Source organism: Microcebus murinus, chromosome 16 (assembly GCF_040939455.1).
Source record: "Microcebus murinus isolate Inina chromosome 16, M.murinus_Inina_mat1.0, whole genome shotgun sequence".
Taxonomy (NCBI): Eukaryota; Metazoa; Chordata; class Mammalia; order Primates; family Cheirogaleidae; genus Microcebus; species Microcebus murinus.
The window spans coordinates 4,600,408-4,614,039 of record NC_134119.1 but is presented as its reverse complement, the minus strand read 5'-3'; the positions used below and the strand labels follow the sequence as shown (position 1 = coordinate 4,614,039).

The 13,632-nt window shown below is 43.3% G+C and overlaps 1 protein-coding gene across 1 annotated transcript in view; it reads left to right on the top strand.

Moving 5' to 3' along the window:
• Positions 1 to 13,632, top strand: part of VAPB (VAMP associated protein B and C) — a 48,732-nt gene that overhangs the window by 21,672 nt on the left and 13,428 nt on the right. Inside the window, exon 2 of the mRNA XM_012770453.2 lies at positions 4,667 to 4,819. Coding sequence (XP_012625907.1) covers positions 4,667 to 4,819 — 153 coding nt within the window. The remainder of the gene's footprint in view (positions 1 to 4,666; positions 4,820 to 13,632) is intronic.

The window sequence follows — 13,632 nt, the reverse complement described above, 5'->3', positions numbered from 1 at the left end:
TAAGTATTCTTAATTTTATTGCATTGAAATCTTGCCAGCATCCTTATTTTCTGCTCTCTCTATACTTTGAACCATCTTAGAAAAATATCTACATATTTTTGGATGTTTTGGGGGTGGCCATTGTGAATTCTTGGCATTCTGGTCTAAAGATACTTCCATGTTCTTGAGGCAGAATCTTGTTGAAACCAGTAATTTTCAACCTATATTAATATTTAGAAAGCTTTGAGGCCTGATAGTTTTTGAATTACATTCATACTTTCATTGAGTACCTTTTCCCCCCAGGCTTTGTACTTGAAAGCTCATCCCTTTTTAGCTATCTCTTTATGTAGACACACATTTTTCCACTTTTTTCTCCCTTCCCCCAGCATTGTGTGGCTACCATGCTTCTGTGGGGTTCTTCTGATTGGCAGTTTTTATGTGAGGACCAAGGAATTATTATTATTATTATTTGAGACAGAGTCTCACTGTGTTGCCTGGGCTAGAGTACCATGGCATCAGCCTAGCTCACAGCAACCTCAAACTCCTGGGCTCAAGCAATCCTTCTGCCTCAGTCTCCTGAGTAGTTGGGACTACAGGAATGCGCCATCATGCCCGGCTAATTTTTTCTCTATATATTTTTAGTTGGCCAATTAATTTCTTTCTGTTTTTAGTAGAGACGGGGTCTCGCTCTTGCTCAGGCTGGTTTTGAACTTCTTACCTTGAGCCATCCACCCACCTCGGCCTCCCAGAGTGCTAGGATTACAGGCGTGAGCCACCGCGCCCGGCCTACCAAGGAATTATATATGTGGTGATTTGCTTGTTTCCTTGTAGGTTTGTGTGCCATTTGTGTGCATGTGTGTGTGTGTTTTATTGCTTTCTTTGAGACTACAAAGTCATAGTTGTGATTAACTATTCTTTTTTATTTTTCCTACCATTGCTGAAGTGATCGCTGCTTTAAGCAAGCAAAGAGACTTAATAGGAGATCAGACTTTCTCCATCTTTATTGTGAGTCAGACTGCATGTGTTGGAGAAAGGGTAGTCCCGGAGAGCTGCTGCCTCCGTAGTCTCAGACACTGCCTCAGCACCAAGTGTCCTGTTTCTCCCTTGATGCCAAGAACTGGATGCAAGGATGAAGCATCGTCAGCACCTGGCCCTCCCTCAGTAGCTGAAAATCCTCTTGGGCCACAAGTACCTGCCCTCCTGTGTAAGCTTTTTGTTCTCAGTAGGGAGCTGGCCGAAGTGTGGAGGGAGGGTTGTTTGTGATGGACTTAGTAGGTGAGGTGCAGTACGAAAGACTCTTCCTTTCTCCACATCTGGCTAAAACTGTACCTACAGGCCCTTCAGATGCCTCCTCTCATAGCTTCCGGCAGGCCTTAGTGGAAAGGTAAGCTGTTTTGGAAGAAACTCTCAAACTGTGCTTTTCCCCTACTCTCACACCACAACCACCAACACGGAAGACTTCTGTGACCAGATGGGGGGTTTTCTCATACACACCAAGCAGTGGACACCAGCTGGGCATCCTCTAATTCAGATCCAGCACTGTCTCCCCAGAAATAGCATCAGGTTGCACAGGTTGAGGGCTCAGTCCCCAAGACTGCCCCGTCCTTCCCACTAGTCACAAGTCTGGGCCTCCAAAACTTCAAGTTGGGGTTCCCTCGACCCCCTCTTTGGGTTCAGTTAATTTGCTAGAGCAGCTCACAGAACTCAGGGAAACATTTACTTACATTTGCTGGTTTATTACAAAGAATATTATAAAGGATTCAAATAAACAGCCAGGTGAAGAGATACATAGGGCGAGGTCTGGGAGTGTCCTGAGCACAGAGCTGCTGTCCCCGTGGAGTTGGGATGTGCCACCCTACCGGCATGCAGATGAGTTTTTTTTTTTTTTTTTTTGAGACAGAGTCTCGCTTTGTTGCCTAGGCTAGAGTGAGTGCCGTGGCATCAGCCTAGCTCACAGCAACCTCAAACTCCTGGGCTCAAGCAATCCTACTGCCTCAGCCTCCCAAGTAGCTGGGACTACAGGCATGCAGGCATCCACCATGCCTGGCTAATTTTTTCTATATATATTAGTTGGCCAATTAATTTCTTTCTCTTTATAGTAGAGACGGGGGTCTTGCTCAGGCTGGTTTCGAACTCCTGACCTCGAGCAATCCGCCCGCCTCGGCCTTCCAGAGTGCTAGGATTACAGGCGTGAGCCACTGCGCCCGGCTACAGATGAGTTCTTGTTCACCTTCCTGCAAGCCTCCATGTGTTCAGCTCCCAGAAGCTCCCCAAACCCTGTTTTTTTTTGAGACAGAGTCTCGCTTTCTTGCCTAGGCTAGAGTGAGTGCCATGGCGTCAGCCTAGCTCACAGCAACCTCAAACTCCTGGGCTCAAGCAATCCTCCTGCCTCAGCCTCCCGAGTAGCTGGGACTACAGGCACGAGCCACCATGCCCGGCTGATTTTTATATTATATATATTAGTTGGCCAATTAGTTTCTTTCTATTTTTATAGTAGAGACGGGGTCTTGCTCAGGCTGGTTTTGAACTCCTGACCTTGAGCAATCCGCCCGCCTCGGCCTCCCAAGAGCTAGGATTACAGGCGTGAGCCACCGCGCCCGGCCCCCAAACCCTGTTTTTGGGGCCTTTTGTGGAGACTGCATTGGTTGTCCATGATTGACTTTGTCAGTGGTACCCGTACAAAGATAAAAGCAAATACTGTAGCAGATTCGGCTCTTTACTTTGAAAAGGCCTGAAGTTTGCCTGTGTATATAGATGTCAGAAGAGTTGTGTTCTGTGAGTTACTGTCATGTGGAGGAAGGAGGATTACCTGAAATTGGACATAAAGTTGTAATGCCAAGTGTGGACAGGTGTGACTCATTGCCCACAAGGTGAACTGAGGCATCCTGAGGCGGTGGAGGTGTGTGGGTGTGTGTGTTGTGTTCTTCTGTGTGGCTAGATGCAGCTGGGGACAGTTTTCTGCGTCCCCCTATTGTTTTTGCAGACAAAATCATGCATAAGCAAATGTGAAAATCGTTTTATGCTCAGATTGTCCCTCTAATATGCACATCAGTCAAATTGGAATAAATTTGTGTTTTCAAAATAAGCCTTATAGCAGAACTAGCTGTAGTTTATTTGATTTTGGAATTGAGTCCCATTTCGTTTCTTCCTTTCCACCATTATTGGTTTCTTAATTTCTGTTTAAGTTAAGCCCATATCAAGTTGATTTTTCATACCCTGAGCCCCTCAAGAGGAGAGGAACCAGCCTGAGATTTTAATTCTGCTAGAGATAATTGACAGGTAGTTTTCTTCTTGGTGAATAGATATTAATATATTGAGACCTTTATTCCATGTCGGGCACAGTGCTGGGATACGGAGATGGGTGAGGTATAATCCTTGCCCTCAGGAGCTTGGAGTCTCATTGAAAACTTTTCAAAGCACAGATTCAAATGTCTTTGTTGGATCTTCTTAAGGTATAGATAAACCAACATTATGTACTTCTTTGGGAACACACAAGCACACCCCCTTTCCACCCCATTTCCTACTTCCTTGTAAAGACAGAAGAACTTGCCTAGAGGGAACACAAAGATGTTGACTTAACCTGTTGAAAATAAGTAAATTTGAAAAGGACCTAAGAGGTCTTGTAGTTCAACCTCTCCCACCTGACTGACTAGTAAACCTAGATCACATGTCTACAGTAGACTGGTAGACTGGTAAATGAAAAACAAGTTTCAGAGTAATGTGAATAGTATTATCTCATTTTTGTTAGCCCTCCATCCCCCACACCTGTATGTATGCATTGTTTGTGTAAGCGTAGATGATGTGGAAAGATCTCCCATATCGTTAATATTAGTTACCTCAGGGGACAAGAGAAAGCTTATTAACTTCCTCTTTATACATCTTTTATTGTTTGGTTCGTTTTAAGAAGCATGTTTTACTTTTTTAATTAAAAAATCTAATAAAGTAGGAAATGAATAAATAATAGTAATAAAAAATATCTTCAGGGCACCGAGCTTTGTTTCAGTCTTCCCAGTAGCCTACGCAGTTAAAAATGAATGTGATGTTTCAGGTGTGGACTGCCCAGCAGGGCGCCGGACTTCTTGCTGTAGCCTAAGATGATATTAACTTTTCTAGCAGCAGCACTCTATTATTGGGGGTTTCTGTGTTTATAGACCATTAACACCTCAAAGTCTTTCTTATATCTGCTGCTCTCGGCACCCTATGCCCTTGATAATCATTTTGGACCAAGTTTAGTCCTTTATGCTCTTTCTGTTAGATTTCTTCTTGTTACTGTGGAAATCAGTATTTAACATAGGTAAGAACTGGCCTTGGATTCAGGCCATCTGATTGTAGATCCTAGCTGCCACTAACTAGCATGAAAACTTGGACAAGTAGCTTGTCTCTGCCGTCCTCAATTTTCTCATCTGTAAAACAGCAATAATCATCAAATTGTGAGGTTTCAGTGAGATGCCATATGTTAGAACACTTACTAAGTACCTGGTGAAATAGTAAGAACATGGTAAATATTAGCTGTTACTGCTAATGCATTAACCTCAGCTCATCTCTCCCATCCATTGGCATGTTAATGAGATAATTTTGGATCTCAAATCTTCCTTTAAGTACATTTACTTCCCTCCCTGCTATTAATAAGCCAATCTTCTAAACCTTCCTCACTAGATCCCCAATCAGTCTCTGTCTTATTCCACAGGTCCCTTCACTGATGTTGTCACCACCAACCTAAAGCTTGGCAACCCGACAGACCGAAATGTGTGTTTTAAAGTGAAGACCACAGCACCGCGCAGGTACTGTGTGAGGCCCAACAGTGGGATCATCGATGCAGGGGCCTCAATTAATGTATCTGGTAAGTCCTGAGACTGGAGCCCACGAGGGCAGGCTCAAAAGGCCCCTAGAGCCAGTGGGTTTTCTTAAAGTTTGTATTTGCAGCATAGCAAAATAAGATGATAGAATTCTCTCCAGCCCTCATCCTCCACCCCCTGATTAAAAAATCTTAGTGGGTCCCACTCACATCTTTTTCCCCCATAATTAATGCCTCTTTATTTTAATGCTTTCAGCCTTTGCGCCTCAATAGTTAAAGCAAAATTAAAGTGGTAACTTTAGACTTCACTTCAGAATGAGTTTGGTTTTCACTCCCTTGAAATTAAATCTGCCCTTTGGCAATAAATAAAAAAGGGCTAAACAAACTTAATTTTACTTTGTGGGAGAAAGCTAAATGGAGTTATTTTCTTATTTAAACTAAATGATTTCTGACATTAAGCTCATGTCATTTCCAATGATTGGTCATTGCACTTTACTGATTGTGAGACGCTAAGGGAGATGAGGGCTGAGGAAATTGGAATATATTCAAGGGTGTCAGCTTGGTGCATGTCTGATGGCTTTTCCCCACTTCTGTCTGAGAGTGCATATATTTTCCAAAGTCCAACTTTTGAAAAGATGCTGGTAAAGTGCCCAAATTGAGAATTGGATTTCAGAATTAAGGAGATGTAAGTGATGGGTTGGAGTTTAAATGTGTTTTAGAAATGGAATAAACTTTTAGCTCATTAGAACTTCTGGAGACAAGGGGGAGCTCTGGGGGCGGTGTGTTTGCCCTTTAACTGTCAGGCGGCCCAGTGTCACAGAGGCTCTGCAGCAGTAGGAGCTGCTACTCATTTGAAACGAGTACATGTCTGGCTTTTTTTTCCACGATAGATTTTGATTGTGATACATTTGGCTATTCATTTGACACCTAAAAGAAAATGATTCACCTTTTTGGAAAGATATAAGGTGTTTCATTATCTGATCGTTTCTGCAAACTCTTATTCCCTGCATCTGTTGCTCTCTCTCATTATGGTGCACCTGCGCCAGCTCTTTCCCGTGCTTCTGAGGCTGCACGGCCTGATCTGGACTCTCAAATCAGGGTGTTATCCAGAAGCCAGGAGGGCGGAAGCCAGCATTGATTGAGGGGCTCCTCTGTGCTGGAGCTGCACATGTACTCTCTCATGTCATTCTGCTGTCTGCCCTGGGAGGCATGCGTTGTTACCTCCATTTTACAGAGGAGGCTAGTGTCATAGGGTCACGAAGCTAGCTAGTGACAGAGCCAAGGTGTGGATCATTTTGTCTGGCTCTGAGGGCCATGCTCTTTCTGCAGCATACTGGAGACAGGAAAAGACCTGGGATGTTGGCATTTATGTATCTTCTGGATCCATATGCTTTAAGTTTTTCCCTTGATATCAAGGGTAGCTGAAATCTTTCATTCTCCTCTTTTACCTACTCCCCCTACCCCTTGATTTCCTTGTCCACATCAAATTTGAGCAAGGTTGTCAGTAGCTGAAAATTACCAATTTTCACAGTAAATACAGGGAAAGCAGCATGATTTTCTGAATATAATAATCTCAGTAGGTAGTTGTATAATGTAGATGTGCTTTCTGATGTTAAGTATAAACATGTGTGTGTTTATGTGTGTCTCTGTCTCTCTTTTAGAAAGACCCATTCCTCTACTGTCATAGGAATTTTTTTAAAGTAATAATTAATTGCACATTTGTTTTGATTTATGATTACTTAAGGAAGACCAAGATTTTGTGGTTGTGGCCTTCATTTTGCAGATAAGAGAGCAAGTTACAGAGTATGGGTGTGTGATCGTTTGGAGTCCAGAGAGTGGTTTAGAGGCAGATGTGGTATTTGGGTCTGAATCTCGGCTCCTGCTCCAGTGTTCTTTCTAGGGTGCTGACCTGCCTCACAGTCTTAGGTGATGGCCCCACCCTCACAAATGAATATAAAGTGTTAAGTTCCATTGTTCTCAAAATTCAGTTTATTTGGCAGAAAAGCAGTTACATAACAAAATGTCCAGGTGTCTGCAGGCTTTCCTCCTAGGTGACACAAGGTTATATTTGCATATGAGAAAGGGCTTCTTTGTTTTTATTTGATGTTTAATCAGTGTTTGAGGGGAACTTGGGTGAAGCCAGATGTCATTGCATTCCCAGGACAGCCTCACAGTCAGCAAAGAAGGCTAGCCCCCTGTGCTGCAGTAGTATGTGCTGAGGGGCCACTGCATCATTTATTAGACATACATACCTTGGAATAAAGAGCACTGCCCTTTTCCAGGGGTCCTCTTAGATGCAGCTACACGATGATATCTTGGTGAGTCAGTAGTGCTCCCAGGTTCCTCTGGGAGAGAGGACATCCCCAGGAGGTGGAGGATGTCGGGACAGGCAGCACATATCCAAAGGCCTGCCTTCCTGTCTCCCCAGGGGCACACATAGCTAAGCTTGGTTTTACCCACTCTGTTCAAAGATCAGTGGGTTTGAGGTTAGGAAACCTGAGCAGAAAGCCCAGCTCTGCTCTTTAACCAGTTGGCTGGTCTATTAACCTGTCAAGATTCTAGTTTTCTCATTTGTAAAATGAGGAGAATAGTTATCTGCCTCACAGAATATTTACAAATACCATGTAACTGAAAGCATGATACAAGAGTGGAATTGCATCATTCTTCTCCTAGCTTTGACAAAAACTGGGTAGATGGATTGTTTAATCTTTGAAGGTGGAAGTATAATATTTGAATTGCCTTTTTGGAAATAAATTAATGCCACATTTTAATTTATGAGCCCTTCCTAATTTTGAGAAGAAATAAGAGTTTTTCTTCTTTCTATAATGTGCTTTTGTTTTATAGTGAAAAGCTGATAGTAAATTTTCAAATATAATCTATAAAAAGGTGGCCAATCAAATCAACTTAAAATACTACCAGCATTGGCCTGCCTGCCACCCATAGTGTCACAGCATACCTGAAAAGGACATGCCTAGAGTGCATCTCCTATTTCTGAAAACCCTTGGGATGCACTAGCTATTAGGGAAGGTTATAAATCATTCTTCTAAAGAGAGAGAGGTGGGGAGGCAGGGAAGGAAAAAGAGAAAGGGGAGGAGAGGGAGGGTGATCGTGGAGCTGGGGTTTTGAACGCACAAAGGTCTGGGTTGTGACAAGGAGAGCCAGATATCTTTCAGACATACTTTGTGAAGCTCTTCTCATCTTTCAGATTAACCTGATATTCAAGGAACCTTATATTGTGCTTCAAAAGTTCAGTCTCTGACCTGTCTTCTTCAGAACATGGCAAATCAATAATTATTGGGTTCTTTACTAAACTCAGGTGGTAAAGTATCAGTTGGACACAGGCATAACCCAAACTTTTTGTATCGGTGGATTATACTGTGTGGACTTTGCCAAATTGCTTTGGGATCTGGTCCCTTTGACCTGTAATTTGAGTGCTTTTCTTTGTCCTTTACATAGGTGTTCATCTCGTCTCATTCTTATTGTAGCCCTTTCTGGCATTTGTGCCTATTGATTGAAGCAATGTGGTAGGTGAAGGGGGTACAGAGCTTTCTGTTTGCATTAATTGACCCAAAATGCCATGGTTTTGGCCCCTTCCCCCTTGATACATATACTATATACTAGAGATGCTTTTGAATTATTCAAATCTGGACCTCAGCAAGATAGGCACACTCAAATGGAGGTTGGAGAAGAGGAGATTGGATTTTTTTTTCCCTTCTGAGATTTGAAATGCAAAGAAAATAGAACTTTTTGAATTAATGAATTGTTTGAGGCAGTGGGGGATCTCCCCATTTGTTCTAGCTTTGCAAAATTAAATCTATTTTCTGAACTGTATGGTGGGAAAATATTTTTAAGGTAGATAATTTCTGAAAATGTCTTTGTAGTAAGCTGTTAGTGGTTGTGGGTTTTTTTTTTAATACTGCAGTTTAATAATGAGGGAGTTTTCCATTAATATTCCAAACCATGTTTGCCAGCGGATACAGCAGGTGAAGTGGTAAAATTATGGGCCCATCAAAAATACTTACGCTTCCTGTAATATGATATTAAGTTTAATATTTTTATAACCTTCACTGAATTCTAATTTCACTAAAGTAGCAAGCACGCTTCCATTTGCAGTTCAATTATGCACATTGGTTGCCTGTGTACCAAGCAAATTAGAAATGCAAAATATCTGTGGGGGGGTTGCTAGAAAGAGTCATTAAAGATACCAATATTTAGGTACAGATACACTTTACTAAGTGTACCCTGGGAATTGAAAATGGATTAAAGACAAACAAACACAAATCTCCCAGTGTCTGAATCTGTGTTTTAAATTAGAATTCAAAGAATTAAGGAGCAGTATTCATTTCTGACGTATAGCTCTTTTCAGCATTCTTTTCAATCACATTTAATGCATAAAGTTCGTCCAGTAAAATGAGGACAGAGAATGAATATCAGCAACTCTTCTTAGTTGGAAACATTGGCCAATTAATGTAATTGGGTAGTATTGCAGTTGATAATTAATCCTTCTAAGTTTTGCTGACTCCATTTAATGTAGCCGTTTGGTGGCCCTGGACCAGCCCTGCTTGGGGGCCACTTTCTGGTGATTCGCACCAGAATGCAAGTGCACAGAGCCCTTAGATAAAGAAGCCAGGCATTTATCCATCACATGCTGATAGTGGAAGCTGCATTTCGAGTTTGGTCGTTTTAGCAGCAACATTCTTCTTTGTTTGATCGTTTGCTTTGGAAGTCTCTGATAAGCGAAACCTTCTTATAAATGGTTTCCATGAACCAGGCTTATTACTCTCAGATAAGAACAACACACATTCATACTTAAAAGATGTCTTTAATCTTTTTCACTGGATGAGATTCTGGTAAAAAAAAAAAATTACTGACAAAATTTCAGCTTAATTACGCTTTTAAAGATTAAGTTTATTGTAATATTTAGATTCGTATGTTTTACTATTTATGATACAATTCTTTTTTTTAAACATCACAAGAGAACTTACCAAGTACGTTCAGGACACCTCACTTAGCTGAAGGTAGCTTCAGCTCCCCACAACATGGCTGAGAAGCAGAAAGAAAGTAAAATTTTAGAGCAGCCAGAGGGGATGTTCTTTTCCTTCATTACAGTTTCTTGCATACTTACACATTTGAGGGCTCTCTAGCCTTGAATATTATCCTGTTTACTCCTACTTTACACTTAACTGTTAACTCTGCTCTGGTTTCCAGCTCATTACAGACTGGAAGGAAGGGAAAGGGCTGGAGAGGTGGCCCCATTGAAAGTGGCAGTTGTGGCAGTACAGATCAGACAGCGGTGGACTGGGCAAGAACACTCCAGAGAACAGGCTCGGGGGAGTCCAGAAACAACAGTGTAAACCCTGGGCGGACTATTCTCCGTGTTTCAGGCGCCGAATCCCAAGAGACGTGGCTTGTAGGGTTCACTGAGTCAGTGCGTGATGGGAGTTCTGTGTCACAACTTGAGAGTAGTCAGAAGAGGCTACGTCATGCTCCATTATTGAGTGTTATAGGAGTCAGGAATGTGTGTTGGAGTTTAAAAAGAGATTTATATTTTAAAAGCTATTTGTAAAAGAGAGTGAGTGAGCCTTGTTATCTGGCCAATGCCTGTATATAGCAACACCTCATCTTCCATTGATACCACAGAAAGGAGACCTCACTGTCAGTACATTTGTACTAGTCTCTACCAAGCAAATTAATGAGACTATGAGGAGTTTGTTATCTAGGACAGACTACACGAACTGGAAAGTCCTGTATTGAATACAAAGACAATTCAGTGTTAACTTATTTATAACGAGATAAAATTAATTATTGACTCACTAGACTCAGTTCCATCCATGGGTCCCTGAATAGACAGAGGTCCAGGAAGGTAGTCATGATTTCAACATCTTATTAATCCTAAAGGAAATAATAAATTTACTCATAGTCTAACTAAAATGTCAAGCTTCTTTGCTTTAGGCTAGAATTATCCCACCTCACTGTGGTAATACTGGTTATCTTTGGCTAATCAGGAGCTCTGGTTGGCATTTATTTATGTATGCCTTTAATTAGTTTCACAGTGGAGCACAACTTCATTGTGACACCATGAGTGCAGTGTGGTGGAGGACAGCCTTTTGCCACTGGGCTGTGTGAGAGCAGGCAGAGCTGGAGTTGGGGGAAGCCACCTTGAGAAGCTGGGAGGCACTGTCTTGGCCACATGGAGGGGGCAGGTATGGGAAGTGGGACACACGAGAGCCCAGCTTGTGAGAGTTAGGGAGGATTCCCTCTTTTGGCTTCCCCAAGGAGATTTCTAGAGGAAGCATGATTCAGGAGTGCTTTGAATTTTGGAAGGGAAGAAGGTATAGACTCCTCAACTAATGAAAACATGCAAATTAGCACCCAGAATTTGAGCTATCAAAACATGAAGTCCTGGTCTCGGTCTAATTGGGGAGGAAAGGCAAACATGTAGGAAGAAGCTCAGGAGTCTCAGTGTCGATGTCTCCCAGTGGAGTGAGGCGGCATGGTAGATCCGGGGTGGGAGATGGCATGCGTTCCCACAGGAGCTGCCACTGGGGAAGCACATACAGCACAGCACAGTTTGCACGGGGCCAGCAGCAGCAGCAGCACCTCAGACCCACCCAGGCCTGCTAACTCAGACTCTGGAGGTGGCGTCTGTCTAGCAGTCTGTGTTTTAGTAAGCATTCCAGGTGATGCTGACACATGCTGAAGTTTGGGAACTTCTCCTTACAGAGTTCTGCTAGTGGATGAAGCCCTGGAAGATGCGGTGTGGGGAATGCGAGTAGGGGAGGGGAGAATCAGAAAGAACATGCCAGGCAGGGCCAGTGCGGCACGAGGAGACTTCAGTGATGATGAGAACATTACTGGGTGTGAGGATGTCGGGACTGGGTGTGTGGCCTGAGCAGCGTGCACACCTGTCGGTCCAGAGGGAGGCCTGCTGCTGGGAGATAGCAAATCTGAGGAGGACCAGAGTGTGAAGAGCTGAGCTGACTGTCTCCTACACGGGGAAGAGTTGTTTTTTAATAGGTTTTGATCTGAGGAATTGATGTGGACAGGATGTTGGGGGAGATTACATTTCTGGGGCTTATTAGGGGGTATGCAGGGTAATTTGGATGAGAAAGAAACTGGGAGCATGTCGGAAAATCTCCTAGCTGGCAGAGATCTAGAGGTGAGTCAGTGGGGCCTGAGCTGAGATTGTGGGCCTGTAAAATGTGGAGAGACGCTGTGAAGATAAAATTCTGAGATTAATAAAAGCATGTGCCATGGTGCTTGTTAGACTTTTATTCATTTGCTCTGTTATCGTTATGATGCAGATGAAAATGATCTGTGACTTGCTTGGGTTCTCAGAAGCAGCATTTATGCTGTATTTAATCAAGTCATCATTTCTCTAAGGAGTGCGTGTGTTTTAAGTAGCATATAGATCGCATTTCTTCTCTATTGAAGAAAGTCTGATCTTATTGATCCAATGTTTTATGACCCCAAAGGCCCTTTCTTAACAGGATCTCACGTTTGCAATCTGTAATACAACAGGCATTGTATCACAAAGTGTTAATGCGGCTGAGTAGTGACCCTGTCTCCAGGCCGTCTCCTGGTAACAAGCCTCTTTTTAATGTAGTATCAGCAGATACATTTTAAAAGTAGGATAGATGGTTCAGTTAAGAGGGTTTTATCATCAGTGTCTCTGGTATTCAAGTGAAATAAATTAAGTTAATGGGAAGCTCTTTTATAGCCTGTCATGGAAAAAAGTACGTAATTTCTGTCACAATTTGCATGTATGGAGCTGAAAGAACAAACGATTAGCAACATTTATTCTATCATGTTCTCATAAAGTTCCAGCTAGTAGGGTATAGCAAATTGAGTCCGACGTGAGATGATCGTAGGGAGAAATACAAATTTTTGTTGTGAGTTAGGGGCCCTGATAAGCAGGGTGTGGATGCTGAGGTGCTCTGACAGCCTGTGACGTTTCACAACATCTGGGTGGCCACCTGACCTTCTCACTCGGGCTTGCCTATTTGGGAGCCCATGAGGCACAAAGAGACGGTGGGTGGCAGACACCTTCTCGGCTTTCTGCTCCAGGTGGGAGGAGAGTTGTTATAGTTGGGGAAGGGCTGAGCGTCCACCTTACACCCAGAGTGAAAGTTCACAAGCTTCAGGCCACAGGTTTATTCCCAGTTGAAAGGTTTCCACTCGCCAGCGGTCACCTGTGCCTCTCGGCGTCTGTTTTTCTGTCTCGAGGGTCCCCTGCTTTGCAGGAGGCTGTTTGACCTGCTGCCTCAGGCCCTCTCCACTGTTCCCTTAAAGCGAATCTTGGTAACCACCAGTACCTGCTGCTTTGTGTGCTTGCATTCCTGTTTACGTCTTCTCCCCTGCCCCATTAAATGGTCCTTCCAGATCTACACTGTGGTGACTTGGCAGGAATGTCTTAGGCCTGGATTTGTGCTGGTGACAGCTGTAAGGTCCCCAGTGAGGTGGCAGTGCATCAAAGACAGCACCCTTCTGCAGAGGCAGAGCAAGCAGTTGCCAAGTCATTCGATTAGAGGAGCACAGGGAACCCCAGTTCCCTCCACGAGGGATGGTGTACGTGCACACATGCTCTGTCTCCACCTGGGAGCCTGGTGCACCCTGAAAACCCAAGGCTTGGTTTGTGTAAAGCTCCTTTCTCTTTTTAAGCTGCGAATTCTCCCAAAGGGGGTACTGCACAAAGCCACCAGTGTGTTCACTTAAATTATTTAATCAGATCATTTTCCTCCTGGAGAGCACTGTGAGGCGGCTTGGTGCAGAATGATGGTCCGCAAACCTTTTGGTCTCAGGACCCCTTTACACTCTTGAAAATTGAAGACCCTGATGAGCGCTGTGGCATTTGTCTG